Source organism: Camellia sinensis, chromosome 7 (assembly GCF_055761805.1).
Source record: "Camellia sinensis isolate YWXY chromosome 7, ASM5576180v1, whole genome shotgun sequence".
Classification (NCBI taxonomy): domain Eukaryota; kingdom Viridiplantae; phylum Streptophyta; class Magnoliopsida; order Ericales; family Theaceae; genus Camellia; species Camellia sinensis.
In genome coordinates, this window is record NC_138967.1 from 114,253,378 (window position 1) to 114,271,817 (window position 18,440).

At 41.9% G+C, this 18,440-nt stretch overlaps 1 protein-coding gene across 1 annotated transcript in view; it reads right to left on the bottom strand.

Moving 5' to 3' along the window:
- Window positions 1-2,838: 2,838 nt before the first annotated feature.
- Window positions 2,839-18,440, bottom strand: part of LOC145796050 (uncharacterized) — a 65,395-nt gene continuing 49,793 nt past the window's right edge. The window contains exons 2-7 of the mRNA XM_082881029.1: window positions 13,564-14,382; window positions 13,173-13,245; window positions 12,080-12,371; window positions 4,595-4,840; window positions 3,437-3,535; window positions 2,839-3,006 (exon numbers count right to left, since the gene is read on the bottom strand). Coding sequence (XP_082737155.1) covers window positions 2,839-3,006; window positions 3,437-3,535; window positions 4,595-4,840; window positions 12,080-12,371; window positions 13,173-13,245; window positions 13,564-14,382 — 1,697 coding nt within the window. The remainder of the gene's footprint in view (window positions 3,007-3,436; window positions 3,536-4,594; window positions 4,841-12,079; window positions 12,372-13,172; window positions 13,246-13,563; window positions 14,383-18,440) is intronic.

An 18,440-nucleotide genomic window follows, 5' to 3' on the forward strand; every position in this document is an offset into this window, starting at 1 on the left:
TTCTTCGCTCTTTATTTGCTTTGAGAGTTGTTTCAACCTTAGGATAGCTTAAGCTTGAGATTGAGGTTCATTGCTTAATGGTTTAATTCTCTTTTGGGGGTTCATTACTAACGGCATGACACCTCTCTCTTGTCTTAAACTATCCCTTGTTTGACACTTCCTTCTCTTTAGAGGACAACTCAGCAATGGACTTAATTGGTTAAGGAATGGTTGGTAGTCTAAAATGAGTAACTAACAATTTGCAACTAAAATGGTGCACGATAAGAAATTGGTTGTGTTTTGATGTGTTCAATCGGACGTTAATTGAACATAAGAAAAAAATTAGGGCATTTCATACTCAAGGTGATTAAATGTGCCAATTTTTCTAAGGTCTCCATTGCTCTTGATCAAGCATGATAGGGTGGCCGTTTTTTATCTTGTTTGTGCATTTATTAAACTTGTACACCTTGGTTCCTTAGCCATCATGCAATGAAATTGCTTGATTGATGGTTTGAGAACCAAGTGTATCATTCTTTTAAGATGTTTTGATAATAAGGAGGGATACTCAATACAAACAACCTGTGAGAATGCCCTCTCTTTACCCTGTTTGCTCTCTCTGTTGCAGCAAAAATGACATGTCTTTAGTGGCCGGCCAGCCATTACTACTGGCCGACAGGCCACCAATATTGGACGGCAACCCTTCAATGGTGGCCAGCCGGCCCCCAGTTCTGGCCTGCCGGCCACTAGTGAATTTTGGGCAGTGTGCTTGTGAAGGATGACAAAGTTGATCTGGAGATGGAAAACAGTGCAAGGGTTATGCAAACAGAGGCTTTCGGGAGTAAACAGCGAATGTTCTTCGGGTGAAAACTGAGTATGCATGGGCCTTTCTCGTTTCCCAGGACTAGTTAACTAGTTAATTCGTTTAATTAGCAATTAAGCATTTATTTGTTATAGTTAGTTAGTTGTAGCTAATTATGTTGTAATATTTAATTAGTTGTAGCTAATTAGTTCGTGTTGTAATATTTAATTAGCTTAGCCTAGTTAAATTCTTAATAAATTAACTTAGATAGTTAATTATTCGTTCAAAGTTTTGTAATAATTAGCTTACTTAGCTTAGCTTAGTTAGCTAGTTAGCTTTTATTCATTCGGACTCTCCTCTGTGAGAGCGTAATGTAATAATGTGTTTGTCTTCTAACCCCATGTCTTTTTTCCTTTTACTTAACTATTTTTGATGGTTAGATTAGGGGCATCATGTTTCAATTAGCATATCGCATGCTTGCATCCATTCATTTTGTATTGCATGCACCGAGGCTCGGCACATCATTCAAACTGCACTCTTGTTTCAATACCTTGATGAATATGTGTTTAAAATGCATGTTATCAAATTGTTGCAAATAACATGTTAAGTAGCCAAGCCTATTTCATTGCATATTGCATGTGTTGTATTAGACATCTTGTATAGTTAGGAATCATGCATTGTTTTTCAAACTCTTTTTTTGTTTCTCTTAGCTTGGAGTACTAGGTGAGTTTTTAGTGCTTTAGCATACTTGCATGAGTGTGAGTGATTGCCATGATTAGCATGCTTGCCATGAGGCTAAATGCTTACGTGTTGAACTATTTGAGTACCTGTGGATGAATGCTTGTTGTTTGAATTGGAACGATTCGATAAATGTACGTTTAAGCCCACTTTGTCAAGTGGCAAATTCAAATCCTTTTCAAAAAGCAAACATGAAATTGAATTGTTCTAATTCAGGCAAACTAGTCTATACCTTGTGTGCGCACATCACATAGTATTGCTAGCCTAATAACCAGAACAAAAACATATAATGTTGATAAAAATCATATTATGATTAGTAAAGGCCGATCTTTGATCGGGCGAGCGGAGGTGCTCAATCCATGACCTTCCTCTCTCATACTTAAGTTCCTGAGCCGATACAATCTTGGCTATAACAGACGTGTGGCCTTTCACACGAGTCATGGGTTTCCTAAATTTTCCCAAAATAAAATATTTTAGTGGCGACTCTGTATCTGGTAAAGCAGTCCATTTTTGGCAATTTGATTCAAAATCGATTTTCCAAAAGATTTGCCGAATTTAGACTCTTTGGTGTTTATCAGTTTCACATTGCACTTGTGAGATTAGATTTAGAACCGCGGGAGTCTGAACTATAGGGTTTCTTTCGAGTTTCTAAAAGGGGGCGCAAAAAAGTCGAGCTACAGTTTCTGGCGACTCTGCTGGGGATTTAGAGAACTTGACTTGAACTTCATGATATGACTTTTTATCTACACTTATGTGTCTCTTTGCATTGCATTTGCATTAGTGCACCTAAGTCACTGTGTTTTCCATCTGCTATTCCTGGACGATTTGCTGGAGGCTTGCTTGGAAAAGCTTACCAAAAGGTTAACCAATCGCGGGCTCTGCCATGATGGGAACACAACCCTTGGATCTAGACTACCGCTGTACCATTTGATCCTCCTTTCACTTCTCGGTGTTAGGTGTGAGAGGTATGTTAGGTAGTCTTACTGAGGTACCCTTTTTGACCAATCGACCTAGTTGCATATTGAAAGCCATTGAGACTGTTCCAAACGAGGACAGGTTGCTTACCTGAATGCAGAACTGTTCCAAACTCACTATTAGCCATTTCAATTCCCTGTCCATTCCATGCAAATGTGGTGCTCATGGTGCAAAAATGACAACACAATTTTCATAAAAATTTGTGAGTTTTTATTCCAATCATGGCTTTTTACTAAAGAGGAGTACAAGTTTTAAAAGCAGAATATAACTTCCTAAAGCTATACATGTGCTAATGCTACTAACAAAAAGAAACTAAGCAAAGTACAAATAAATCAGGGCTAGTCATCTTAGGCTCGAGAGGCCCTTTTCGTCCTCTTCCTGGGGGGAGACTTAGAGTTGTCTCCATCAGCGCCACTGTCTGAAGCAGACCCTGAACCGAAGCCAGAACCTGAATCATCACCGCTCTCTGCTCCAAAGCCTGACTCAGCATTATCTCCACTCTCAGAGGACTTAGACTGCGAAATCACTAACTCTCCAGAGTCACAGGTCTCAGCATCATCGTCACTTAACACAGGCTCCGAAGGGCTCCTTTGACCTCGACCACAATGCTTCTCTCGGCTGCGTGTTGGGGCTCATCTCTCTCTCCCCTCTGCTGCTGGAGGAGGTGGCGATGGTGCAGCCTTAGTCACCACCACTAGTGCTCTTGATATAGCTGGGACCTGAAAAGATATAGTATTGACGTATCAGATACAATGTATAGTTGCAAATGCAGTATGATGAAAGTGGTGGAGAGCAGTACAGTATAGTGTGTCAGTGCAGCATAGCAGTGTGATGTGACAAGGGGAAAATGCATGCCATGAGATGGGTATCAATGCTTTAGTGAGAATGTTGTTCATAAAAGTGTGGATAATGCTGAAATGTGGGTAGAGAATAGGGGAAGAACACCTGAATGCTATAGAGACTGAGCAGTGCCTCCCTCCTCAGAATCATGCTCTTGAACAAAGCTACTAGCTCGAGCAGTCCCTCATTGTACCCGGGGGGTGCCTGTAAATGTATTGGAAATGATCAGTATCCGAAAGGAACAAATATCAGGAAGGAAATGGAAAGCTAAAGAAAATGTGGTACATGCTAGAGGTGCGACGTGAGGTCAAACGTATCTATGCCCGGCCTCTGCTGGCTCGATCGAAATCTGATAAGACGTCTCGGCTAGCCTCCAGCATGTTTGCATGGTCGAGATCTTTGGCCAATCGGTAGCCTGTCCAGTGGGAGAGGCCCTTCTAGTCCTGGTCGTCGTCCCTCGAGTCCTGCCTTCCATAGGGGCACTTGCTGCTCTGCCTGCATAAGCACCCATCAAGGGAAGCATAAGATGTGTCTGAATGAATGTCGAATAATCTCCCTCCCTGCGGAAGTAGTCGACATCCAAGCCCTCCGTGAACTAGATCATCTCCTGAAAGGAGAGGCTCTCCGTAGCCCTCATAGATGTTGGAGGAGGCATGGGAACTACTGGCTCAGGCAAACCTATGGTCTGACGCATGAACCACTCGCCTGGAAACCAAGCTCAACAAACCGGAGGGGTGAGCATGCTTCCAGCAAGTATAGCCAAGCAGCCTCCCACCCGCCCATGTCCATATCATAAGGGATCGGATTACCCCCTACTTCTACGCCCGTGAGCATGGCGAAGTTGTAGGGAGTCATCGTTATCTCCTCAGCCGTGGAGAAGTGGAAGAAGTGGGTGGTATCTCATTACCACTCCACTAATGCACCAAGAAGTGGTTGACTCGCGATATGGCACGATAGCCCCATGCAAAATAAGCCGAAGCCGACCTCATCAATAATGTAGCGGACACCGGCAGGGAGCTCCATATGCTAGTCCCTTGCGGACGTGGCTCCGTAGCCCCTAATGGAGCGAGAGTCTTCCTGTGGTTAGAACAATGATATACATTGATATGAGAACATGCTGATGAAAGGCAGTGTAAGAAATACAGTGCAAGAGTGTGATTAAGGCAAGAAATGCAGTAAGAGGCAAGAAATGCAGTGTAACTATGCAGTTGAAGCAAAGGATATAATCAAAGCAAGAAATAAGCATGAGCATATAGTGTATACCTCGGTAGTGCCGTGAGACAAATAAGAGTCTAGCTCTCGTAGCAAGAGGTCCTCTGGTGCGTGTTGCGCAAACTCTCTGAAGTGCCTGATACCCCTAGGTAGAAGCACATGTGTCCGAGGATGGTATGTCACCGGATTAAAGGGGCGTACTCCCAACGGTAATATCTCGGGCTCAGGCTCGACCTCCACCTCTACTGGATATGGAATCTCAAACAGAGCTCTGTCATGGTGTAGATCGTCCGTTATCTGGAAAGAAGACGAGAAAGTGGTCGAAAAATGAAGAAAAATAGAGGGAAAATAGGAAACTTGGAAAAAATCAACCCTAGTATAAAGAAAATGGAAGAAAAAGTCAAAGCTCGGGAAAAAGCACAAAACTCGAGAGAAACTCGAGGGGAACAAGCCTCAAGTGGTAAAACTCCAAGAAAAAACACCGAAATCAAATTTTAATCAGTTCAAAATGGAGTAAATAAAGAGGGTTTAGCGAACAAACTTCACGTGGGGTGTTGAAAAACGCATAGAAAGCGCAGATATAGAGAGAATGAGCACCTAGAGAGAGAAAGGGAACAATTTCGGGCATAGGGTAATGAGAAAAGGAAGCCCCATGCCTTATACTTAAAGACCCAAGGCAAAAAGACAAAATTGCCCCAAATCTGCCACGGGTGGTAAGCAGGCCACATTGGTGGCCAGCAGGCCACGTTTGTGGCCGGCAACAGTTATTGAAGGTCGGTAGGTGGCCGGCAACCCTCTTTAGTGGCTGGCAAGTGCCCCACTGCTTCCTTATAAGTCCTAATGTTGTTTTGTGTCCTTAGTTTCCAAGAATTGAAGGGATTGTTCACTGTTGAGTTCAAATTGTCTCCACGGAAGCTCAGAAGTGTGTTTTCGGTGCACAATGTTTGTAACTTGTCATTATGAACGAGGTGTATCCTTTAAACATATGGTAACTCTTCCAAGAGGTAAATCGGAAATTGTTACTAAATTTGTTTTTGTCAAATTATGCTTTTGTACCTGTGTTTTATGTTTGTTGCATAGAATATGCATTTCATTTTGCTTCCTTATGTAAGATACGCATTTCATGGGTATTGTATGCGCATCTTGCATCATGTTATGAGTTACGCATAGAATATGCTCTCGCTTTTGTTTCACGCATAGAATATGCTTCCATTACGAATCACGCATAGAATATGTTTCTGCTTTTGTTTCTCGCATAGAACATGCCATTACCATTGTATGTCACTTGTTTGTCCTGCATAGAACATGCATTCTTACTGTATCGCACTTGTTAAGTTTCTTTCTTACACATGCACGATATTGTATGTACGGTTTATTCAGAGGAGTTCTAGTTAAATTATCCATGCCACATTCAGATCGCATCCATTTTCATTCGGTTAAAAACATTCGGGTACGCCCGGTGTTCACACCACCCTTTCTCCTCTCGCGTGCAACGCGCTAGGATTCAAATCGGTTAAAAACATTTGGATGCGCCCGGTGTTCACATCACCCTTCCTCTCGCGTATGACGCATTAGGATTGAAAATCAATTAAAAACATTTGGGTGCGGCCGGTGTTCACACAACCCTTTCTTCTCTCGTATGTGACGCGTAAGGATTGTAAATTGGTTAAAAACATTCAGGGGCGCCCGGTGTTCACACCACCCTTCCTCCTCTCACGTGCGATGCGTTAGGATTGCAAATCGGTTAAAAATATTCGGATGTGCCCGAAGTTCACACCATCCTTCCTCCTCTCGCGTGCAACGCGTTAGGATTCAAATCGATTAAAAATATTCAGGTGCACCCGATGTTCACACCACCATTCCTCATCTCGCATACAATGCATTAGGATTGAAAATCGGTTAAAAACATTCGAGTGCGCCGGGTGTTCACACCACTCTTCCTCCTCTTGCATGCAACGCATTAGGATTTCAAATCGCTTAAAAACATTCGGGTGTGCCCGGTGTTCACACCACTTTTCTTCATCTCGTTTGTGACGCGTTAGGATTTCCAATCAGTAAAAAACATTAAGGTACACCTGGTGTTCACACCACCATTTTTTCCTCACGCGTGCAACGCGTTAGGATCTCGATTGAGACCTCAGGTGCGCCCGACGGTTACATCGCCCTTCGCCTTTTCTACGTGGCACGTAGTTAAGCTTTCATAATTTTCTTACATCCTTTCTGCATGAAATGTGGTTTGGCTTGTAATTATCATAATTCCTACGCGAGGTTTGTTTACTTGCTTATTTTCATGATTGGAATTGCTGTGCCTCGTTTCAGTTTGTTTAAATTTGGCATTTTCTTTGCATTGAATTTGCATTCAAATGTTTCATTACACAGCCTTATTACATGATCATAAGTTATGTTCTTGCATGCATATCATTTGCATCGCCCCAGAACTACGCTAGTTTGATTTCTTGCAAAGGGATACGTAGGCAGCCGGTGGGCGTAACCATTTATTTTCTGTCTTATTATTTGTTTGTCTAAGTCTTTCGTCCTTGTCAAAATGGGTCGTCTCTAGGGTTTGACATTCACTCACGTCATTTCATGACTTTCAAGTTCTGTCAAAGAGGGGCAATTGTAGACACCCCATTTTTGACCATCTCTAAGATTTGGACATCATCGCTTGTGCACTCGATGATTACGATTGCATGTGCTCATTTTGGTGCCTGAAGTCCTCGGCAGAATGCCTTGTCTTTGAGCCTTCAAACCCTATCCATTTTGTGCCCTGTTTTGGACCAAAACCTTCGAGCCTACAACCCTTTGTGGCCTTGGTGGCCAGCCGGCCACTGATTGAGGCTATCAGCCACCAATTATGCCTTGCCGGCCAATGGTGTGGCCTGCCGGCCACCAATGCCCTTTTTGCAGATATTTTGTTGATAGTTGTTCTAGCTATTGGCACAATTGGTTATATCTCCCTACACGTGTATGGAGGGATTTAGCTCAGCTAAATCCATGTTTTTCTATATATATGGGGTCTCCTCTCCCATTTTTGAGGGTTAGAAATTTTGGAACAAAAATCTCTTTCTCTCTTTCTCTCTCTCTCTCTCTCTTGCAAATTTGTGCATATTAGCCTATATACACTACACTTTTGCCTACACCTCCTTAACCAAAGTTGATCATCTTTGAGCTGAGATTCCTTGAAGCCTTCTTGGAGCTCTTGAAAGTGGTTTTGGCTTGAATTGTTGCCTAAAGTTGATCTTTGCTTCAAGAGGTATATTACTTCCCTTTTAAGCTTGTTTCGTATACTTGTTTTTCTATCTATTCCTACTATTTTTGGGCTGTTTTCAGGCCATAAAAAACTCTGTTTGTGTGGGCTGAAATTGGTGTTTTAGGCCATTTAAGGTTAGGGGTACCTCACCCTTCTTTATTTCTTGTTTGTAAGGCTTTTCCACCTTTGTTTCCCACCTTCAAACTATCATTTTTTGGGCTTTTGAGCACTGAATTTCAGAGCATTTTCAGTGATAAAAATCATGTTTTGAAGTCCAAAATTGGAGGGATTAGCCTCCCCTGCTTGTGTCTTGTTTGCTAGCTTAGTTATCCCTATGTGTTAGCTTATTTTTCTAGCCTTTTGTAGCTTAATTCCTGCATGTTTTAGACTCTATTTTAGACTATTTTGCCTATATTTTTGGCAGGATTTTGCATTTCAGTCTTGTTTTGTATGCCTCTAGTGTAATAGTCCTCACAAGCTTGGTGTTTTAGGCTTTTAGACACCTCTTGTTTGAGTTGATTGCATGTTTTAGTGCTTTTCTCACTTCATTTCAACACTTATAATCTCCCTCATTTCTTCACTCTTTATATGCTTTGAGGGTTGTTTCAACCTTAGGATAGCTTAAGTTTGAGATTGAGGTTCATTGCTTAATGGTTTAATCCTCTTTAGGGGGTTCATTACCAACGGCATGACACCTCTCTCTTGCCTTAAACTACCCCTTGTTTGACACTTCTTTCTCTTTGGAGGACAACTCATCAATGGACTTAATTGGTTAAGGAATTGTTGGTAATCTAAAATGAGTAACTAACAATTTGCAACTAAAATGGTGCACGATAAGAAATTGGTTGTGTTTTGATGTGTTCAATCGGATGTTAATTGAACATAAGAAAAAAAATTAGGGCATTTCATACTCAAAATGATGAAATGTGCCAATTTTTCTAAGGTCTCCATTGCCCTTGATCATGCATGATAGGGTGATGGTTTTTGGTCTTGTTTGTGCATTTATTAAACTTGTACACCTTGGTTCCTTAGCCATCATGCAATGAAATTGCTTGATTGATAGTTTGAGGACCAAGTGTATCACTCATTTGAGATGTTTTGATAATAAGGATGGATACTCAATACAAACAACCTGTGAGAATACCCTCATTTTGCACTATTTTCTCTCTCTGTTGCAGCAAAAATGGCATGTCATTAGTGGCTGGCCGGCCATTACTACTGGTCGACAGGCCACCAGTGTTGGACGACAACCCCTCAATGGTGGCCAGCCCACCACCACTTCTGGCCTGCCGGCCACCAGTGAATTTTGGGCAGTGTGCTTGTGAAGCATGGTAAAGTTGATCTAGAGAAGGAAAACAATGCAAGGGTTATGCAAACAGAGGCTTTCGGGAGTAAACAGTGTCACGACCCAAACCCGGCCCTCAGGGTTTAGCACCGTAACCGGCCAGTAATCTGAGATTACCAAAGGCCTGCAGAACAGTAGTACAGTAAAACAGAGTACAGGGCCTGGCGGAAGCCAATACAGTAAATGAATAATGTCCATTGAGCTGTGACAGTCTGCATGCCAAAAAGATTTTTCATGCATTCATACATACAACAGTACAGTCTATACAATAATTTACAGTTACACAGTACAGGGACCTAATCCCTTGATAACAGTACGGTTAGCAGTTAACAGTCTATATAGTAATCCAAACAGTATGGAGACAGACGAGGAAAAACAAGACACCCCAAAGCCATAGCATGGCAACTCGGAACCTCTCAGTGAGGCACAAAGGCTGGCTTGACAAAACTGGAGTCTAACCCACGCTCCTAGCTCCGATCTGGTGGCTGAGCACCTACATATATATATAAACAGTGAGCTAAAGCCCAGTGAATAACATAATGCGTAAAGGGGTTAAGAATGAAATGTCCTTACAGTATTGAAATCAGTTCATTAAACAATACTTCAGTCTTTTAATCAGAACAGTTATTCAATCATATGTGGTACATCCATTAGCATAACAGTAAACAGTAGGTCTTAAAGACCGAACGGTAATGATGGCCATCAATCAGTAAACAGTAGTGGTTCCACGAGGGAACCGACAGAGATCTCTGTAACAGTAACAGTCAGTAACAGTAGTTGCTAAGGATGCCACAATACAGTTCAGAAGATAGGACATACATTCATTCAGTAAACAATATCAGTTCAGTAAACAGTGCAGTTCAGTATTCAGAAGATAATCATTTGAACATATCTTTACACAATTGTTACTCACAGAGTTTGGGCTACAGTATGCTAGAGCGTGTCTCCCCAGTCGCCAACCCTACACAGTTAACAGATTGAACACACACTAAGCTACACAGTTGGGAGATAACATAGTTTAACCCCTAATGCCTCGGTGTGTTCTACATCTATCCTCAACAAGATGTCTAAAACTAGGCCTAAGAATGCCAAGAATGGGATGAGGATGCAAAGATGCACATTTAAAAGCATTTTCAGAAAACAGAGTCCCGCTCGAGCGCATGTTTACCCGCTCGAGCGGTCATGCAACAAAGGTACACGCTCGAGCGTCAACTTTCCCGCTCGAGCGTACTGTAAAAGTACTGGATGGGTGAAATCTCCGCTCGACGCCCGCTCGAGCTTGAGACATGACTCCGCTCGAGCGCCCAATCCTCCGCTCGAGCGGACTGTAAAACAGTGCAGAGGTACTGGATGCTCGAATTCCACGCTCGAGCGGCACTTCCCCCGCTCGAGCGGAAGTGCAGAATCTGGGAATTCCAGATTGCACCTCCAAGCTCAAACTCACATTCAAATGCATCAAAACCAATCCTCTTGGGCCCATTTTCTGGAAAACATTTATAAACACATAGAACAACATGTTTCAATGCTCAATTTGAGAAATCAAAGCCCAAGGGTGTTTAATTCAAACCCAATTTCAAACCATTTTTCAAGAACAATATGAACATGCAAACATGCATGTATTCAAATCATTTTGAAGCTTCAATTCGATGCTCTAAGGAGCCAATTCTTTCCAAACATGATGAAATTATGGGCCTAAACATAATTATGAACATGCATGCAATATTTTGCCATGAACTCAACTCAAACTCCAACAACACTAACATGCATGCAAGAAATGAGCTTCAATTCACCATTAATGAACCAATTCAAACATCTACAATTCAAACATCTCAATGACATCAATAAGAAGATGAGTTTCCTACCTTAGTCTTGTATTCAAGGTTTAGGAGCTCAAATATGAAATCTACACTTCAATTCTCCAAGTTGTCCAAGCCAAACTCTCAAGAATTACACAAACTCTCACTCTCTCCCTCTCTAAGGTCGGCTAGAACAAGAGATATGGACTGATGAAATGTTTTGATCAAGTGCAATGAACTCAAAGGTGTATAAGCTAGTGGCCCACTAGGGCTAATTTGGTAATTAAGTCAAACTTCAGCAACTAACTCATTTTAATCTAATTTAATCATGCCTAATCAGTTTTCAGATAAATATACCATAAAATCACATTAATTATGATGATCATGAAACATCAATCACTTCCGGATTCGGCTGCCGATAAGGCCTTCATTTAGCAGTTTAAACATAAGACATGAACAGATCAAACTTAACAGTCAACCGATAACATGCAATTCAAACAGATGTATTCATTCAATTCAGTTTCAATTTCGGTCAGTCAGTTCAGTACTTTTAATCAGTTCAATTATCAGTCATAATCAATTCAGTTTAACGGTATTCGATAGTTATCGGTAATCAATCAGTCATTACTCGGTAAACAGTATGAGGGTTGTTACAGTCTCCCCTCCTTATAAAGAGTTTAGTCCTCTAAACTCGAGTTACCTTCATTCTGGGAGAAAACAGGGTTCAGTGGAAACAGTTCAGGATATCTTTTAGCCATGTCATCTTCCCTTTCCCAAGTGGCATACATGCCATCATGGTTTTGCCAGTTGACTTTCACCAGTGGGATCTCTTTGTTTCTCAGTTTCTTGATTCGTCTGTTTACAATCTGTATAGGCCGTTCCTCGTAAGTGTAGTCATCACTCAACACTACTCGAGTAGGCTCAATCACATGGAAGGGATCCCGGAGATAATCTCTTAACATCGAAATGTGGAAAACATTATGCATGTGCTCCATTTCAGGAGGGAGCGCGACTTGATACGCCACCGGATTAATTTTCTCAATAATCTCATATGGTCCGACGTATCTTGGCGCTAACTTGCCTTTGACTCCAAAACGAGTCTGGCCCTTCATTGGTGTCACTTTCACAAAAACGTGATCACCCACTTCATACTCTCTGTCCCGTCTTCTGACATCTGCATAACTTTTCTGTCTACTCTGTGCAGTTTTCAGTCTCTGTTGTATCAGTTTCACTTTCTCAGTGGTTTCATAAACAATCTTGGGCCCAAGCAAAGGCCCATCTCCAACTTCTGCCCAGCAAATCGGAGATCTACATTTTCTGCCATACAATGCCTCGAAAGGCGCCATACCAATACTCGAATGGTAGCTGTTGTTGTAAGCAAATTCAGCTAATGGCAGATGACTTTCCCAATCTCCTTGAAAATCAAGGACACACATTCTCAGTAAATCCTCCAGAGTTTGGATGGCCCTTTCTGACTGGCCATCTGTCTGAGGATGGTAGGCACTACTCAGCCTCAATTCAGTACCCAATGCGGTCTGTAGACTTTGCCAAAACCTCGATGTAAACTTCGAATCCCTCTCAGAAATGATAGACACAGGCACTCCATGCAGTCTCACAATTTCATCAATATAGATAACGGCCAATTTGTCCGCATTATAGATTGTTTTGACAGGTAAGAAGTGAGCAGATTTGGTTAGTCTATCAACAATAACCCAAATTGAATCCATACCTTTTCTGGAGCGAGGTAACCCAACGATAAAATCCATCGTGATATGCTCCCATTTCCACTCTGGTATGGGTAGGGGTTGCAATAATCCGGCAGGTCGTTGATGTTCAGCTTTGACCTGTTGGCAATGAAGACATTTGGATACAAAATCGGCGATTTCTTTCTTCATTCCCGGCCACTAGAAATTCTGTTTCAGATCTTGGTACATTTTCGTATTCCCCGGGTGGATAGACAATTTCGAATTGTGGCCTTCTTGCAGAACTCTTCTTTTCAGTTCAGTATCATTTGGTACACACAGTCTTTCATGAAATTGCAGTACATTGTTCTCAAATTTGAATCCCGGTCTCGGTTTAGATTCTCTTTCTTCGATGATCTTCTTCAAGAAGTCATCCAGTTGCTGTTTCTCTTTAATCTCTTCAATCAGTGCCGGTTGGGCAGAAATAGCAGCTAAGGTTCCACCTTGGTCTCTCAAAACAATTTCAATTTCAGATTTTTCAAGGTCACAAAGCAACTCTTTCTGTCCGGTGAGCAAATAAGCTAAGTTGGCAATTGACTTTCGGCTCAATGCATCGGCCACAGTATTGGCTTTTCCCGGATGGTACAGTATCTGTAGATTGTAGTCTTTGATCAGTTCTAGCCATCTGCGCTGTCTCATATTTAGTTCTTTCTGTGTGAAGAAATATTTTAAACTCTTGTGGTCGGTGTATACTTCACATGTCACCCCGTACAGATAGTGACGCCAGATTTTCAGTGCAAATACTACTGCAGCAAGTTCCAGATCATGGGTCGGGTAGTTCTTTTCATGTGGTCTCAACTGTCGGGAAGCATAAGCAATAACTCTCCCATTCTGCATTAAAACACATCCCAAACCCTTATGAGAAGCATCACTAAATACAGTATAACCATCCGTACCTGAAGGTAAGGTCAAAACCGGTGCAGTCACAAGTCGAGTTTTCAACTCTTGGAATGCTGATTCCCTTTGGTTAGTCCAGTCAAATGATGTCCCCTTCTGAGTTAGTTGAGTCAACGGTAAAGCAATCTTGGAGAAATCTTTGACAAATCTTCTGTAATATCCAGCCAATCCCAAAAAGCTTCGGACTTCAGTCACATTTGTTGGTCTAGGCCAGTTCACTACAGCTTCAATTTTCTGCGAATCAACAGAAATCCCATCTTTGCTAACAACATGCCCCAAAAACATAACATGGTCAAGCCAAAATTCACATTTAGACAGTTTAGCATACAGTTTCTGTTCTCTTAAGGTTTGTAGGGCAAGTCTCAGATGATGTTCATGTTCTTCTATATTCTTGGAGTAAATCAATATGTCATCAATAAATACAACAATAAAATTGTCAAGGTACGGTTTAAAGATTCTGTTCATAAGGTCCATAAATGCAGCTGGTGCGTTCGTGACTCCAAAAGGCATAACTAAAAATTCATAATGTCCATACCTCGTTCTAAAAGCGGTTTTATCAATGTCTTCCGGTTTAACCTTCAGTTGATGATATCCCGATCTGAGATCGATCTTAGAAAACACTTGAGCACCCTGTAATTGATCAAACATGTCATCAATACGCGGTAATGGGTATTTATTCTTTACAGTTACCTTGTTCAATTCACGGTAATCGATGCACAGTCTCAGTGAGCCATCTTTCTTCTTTACAAACAAAACCGGCGCACCCCACGGTGAGGTACTAGGTCGGATGAACTTCTTGTCTAACAGCTCTTGCAATTGCACTTTCAGTTCTTTCAGTTCAGTTGGGGCCATTCTGTAAGGAGCTTTCGATATCGGCTGTGTACCCGGAATCACATCAACGGTAAACTCAATTTCCCTGTCAATCAAATCCCCTGGCAGATCATCTGGAAATACATCTGGGAATTCCCTGACTATAGGAATACAGTTCACATTAGCATTATCATCAGTAGATACAGTCAGTACAGAACACAGATATCCCTTACAGCCCTTTCTAATTAGTTTAACAGCTTTCACAGATGAAATCAGATACGGGGGAGGTACTACTCCACTCCCATTAAACACAAATTCAGGCAAACCAGGTGGACGGAAAACAACTTGCTTGGTCACACAATCAATAGTGGCATGATATTTTTGTAACCAATCCATCCCCAATATTACATCAAAATGATCAATGTTCAATGGCAGTAAATCAATAAACAGATGCATATTCCCAACAACGATTTCACATGCGGGGTACATATAAGCACATGTCATGGATCCTCCTACGGGTGATGATATGGCTAGCAGATAGTTCATGGGTTCTAAGGGTCTATTCAATTTCCTTGAGAAAGCATGCGATACGTAAGAATGTGTAGACCCCGAATCAATCAATACATATGCATTTTGTGTACAAATAGAGAGGATACCTGACACAACGGTCTCTGTATTTTGCACGTCTCCTGGCACTAGGGCGAACACTCTGCCCTGCCTTATGGGCTCTTTCCCAGTAGCCTTGGGGTTAGGCTTTGGTGCTACAGTTGATGCTGCCACGCTTGGTGCAGCTTTACTGCTGGCTTGTGGAGCAGAGGGGCAGTCTTTAACCATGTGGCCCACTTTGCCACACCTGTAGTAGGCTCCAGATATTTTGTAGCAGACCCCTTTGTGCTTCTTGCCACACTCAGAACAGGGTGGTATGAAACCACTCCCTTGGCTGGGGCTAGTTGTCGACCCCGTATTCTGCTTCTTGTTGGCCGGGTTGTGCTTGCCTTTCTTGAATTTGAAACCCTGCCTCTTACTACGCCATTCCGACGTTGGTGTTTCAGTTTTCAGTGCTTCAATGTTTGATTCAGCCATCAAGGTTCGGTCAAGAACATTTACATAGTTCGGTAGCTTCAAAACATTGATTCTGTCGAGAATTGCAACATTAAGGCCGCCTTCAAATTTTCTGGCCTTCTTATATTCAGTATCCACCATATGCGGTGCATATCTAGCAAGCTCGGTGAATTTCGTCTCATATTCCGCAACGGACATTGTGCCCTGCTTTAGCTGTTCAAATTCAGTCACTTTTCTATCCCTAACACACTGAGGGAAATACTTTTCAAAGAAGGACTCCTTGAACTGAGCCCAAGTCATAACAGTATTTGTATCGCGGATCAGCATCCACCACCTTCTTGCCTCTTCTTGTAGGGTGAAGGTAACTAACAATACTTTATTCGCTTCCGAGCACGGGAACACTTCAAATAGTTTTTCTGTTTCAAGCACCCAAGCTTCAGCCTTTAGCGGTTCCAGTCCTCCTTGAAAGGACGGCGGTTTCATCTTGCTGAATTTATGGGTGAGAGCAATAATATCCCCATCATTCACATTCGCATTAGGTTCCGGCTGTACCGGAGGAGGAGGAGGTGGGGGCTGTTGGTTCTGTTGTTGTTCAAGTCTAGCGGTTATCAGTTCCATCATTCTTTCCATTCTTTCCATTCTTGCCTCAGTAGATGAGGATTCAGGTTCATTTGCATTGTCCTTTTCACTATAAGCAGTTATAACAGTTATAGCAATTGTAACATAAACAGTTGCATATTTAGACAGTTATCACATCAACATGTATTCAGTCATAACATAGCCACACACTTTTTTTCAAGTTCATGAAATGCCCTAATCACTTTTCTAGGACACCCTATAGCTCATTTGGACACGTGTGTGCGGTATAACTCGTGGTTAAGTATCGCTCTGATACCACTCTGTCACGACCTAAACCCGGCCCTAAGGGTTTAGCACCGTAACCGGCCAGTAATCCGAGATTACCAAAGGCCTGCAGAATAGTAGTACAGTAAAACAGAGTACAGGGCCTGGCGGAAGCCAATACAGTAAATGAATAATGTCCATTGAGCTGTGACAGTCTGCATGCCAAAAAGATTTTTCATGCATTCATACATACAACAGTACAGTCTATACAATAATTTACAGTTACACAGTACAGGGACCTAATCCCTTGATAACAGTACGGTTAGTAGTTAACAGTCTATACAGTAATCCAAACAGTATGGAGACAGACGGGGAAAAAAAAGACACCCCAAAGCCATAGCATGGCAACTCGGAACCTCTCAGTGAGGCACAAAGGCTGGCTTGACAAAACTGAAGTCTAACCCACGCTCCTAGCTCCGATCTGGTGGCTGAGCACCTACATATGTATATAAACAGTGAGCTAAAGCCCAGTGAATAACATAATGCGTAAAGGGGTTAAGAATGAAATGTCCTTACAGTATTGAAATCAGTTCATTAAACAATACTTCAGTCTTTTAATCAGAACAGTTATTCAATCATATGTGGTACATCCATTAGCATAACAGTAAACAGTAGGTCTTAAAGACCGAACGGTAATGATGGCCATCAATCAGTAAACAGTAGTGGTTCCACGAGGGAACCGACAGAGATCTCTATAACAGTAACAGTCAGTAACAGTAGTTGCTAAGGATGCCACAATACAGTTCAGAAGATAGGACATACATTCATTCAGTAAACAATATCAGTTTAGTAAACAGTGCAGTTCAGTATTCAGAAGATAATCATTTGAACATATCTTTACACAATTGTTACTCACAGAGTTTGGGCTACAGTATGCTAGAGCGTGTCTCCCCAGTCGCCAACCCTACACAGTTAACAGATTGAACACACACTAAGCTACACAGTTGGGAGATAACATAGTTTAACCCCTAATGCCTCGGTGTGTTCTACATCTATCCTCAACAAGATGTCTAAAACTAGGCCTAAGAATGCCTAGAATGGGATGAGGATGCAAAGATGGACATTTAAAAGCATTTTCAGAAAATAGAGTCCCGCTCGAGCGCATGTTTACCCGCTCGAGCGGTCATGCAACAAAGGTACACGCTCGAGCGTCAACTTTCCCGCTCGAGCGTACTGTAAAAGTACTGGATGGGTGAAATCTCCGCTCGACGCCCGCTCGAGCTTGAGACATGACTCTGCTCGAGCACCTAATCCTCCGCTCGAGCGGACTGTAAAACAGTGCAGAGGTACTGGATGCTCGAATTCTACGCTCGAGCGGCACTTCCCCCGCTCGAGCGGAAGTGCAGAATCTGGGAATTTCAGATTGCACCTCCAAGCTCAAACTCACATTCAAATGCATCAAAACCAATCCTCTTGGGCCCATTTTCTGGAAAACATTTATAAACACATAGAACAACATGTTTCAATGCTCAATTTGAGAAATCAAAGCCCAAGGGTGTTTAATTCAAACCCAATTTCAAACCATTTTTCAAGAACAATATGAACATGCAAACATGCATGTATTCAAATCATTTTGAAGCTTCAATTCGATGCTCTAAGGAGCCAATTCTTTCCAAACATGATGAAATTATGGGCCTAAACATAATTATGAACATGCATGCAATATTTTGCCATGAACTCAACTCAAACTCCAACAACACTAACATGCATGCAAGAAATGAGCTTCAATTCACCATTAATGAACCAATTCAAACATCTACAATTCAAACATCTCAATGACATCAATAAGAAGATGAGTTTCCTACCTTAGTCTTGTATTCAAGGTTTAGGAGCTCAAATATGAAATCTACACTTCAATTCTCCAAGTTGTCCAAGCCAAACTCTCAAGAATTACACAAACTCTCACTCTCTCCCTCTCTAAGGTCGGCTAGAACAAGAGATATGGACTGATGAAATGTTTTGATCAAGTGCAATGAACTCAAAGGTGTATAAGCTAGTGGCCCACTAGGGCTAATTTGGTAATTAAGTCAAACTTCAGCAACTAACTCATTTTAATCTAATTTAATCATGCCTAATCAGTTTTCAGATAAAT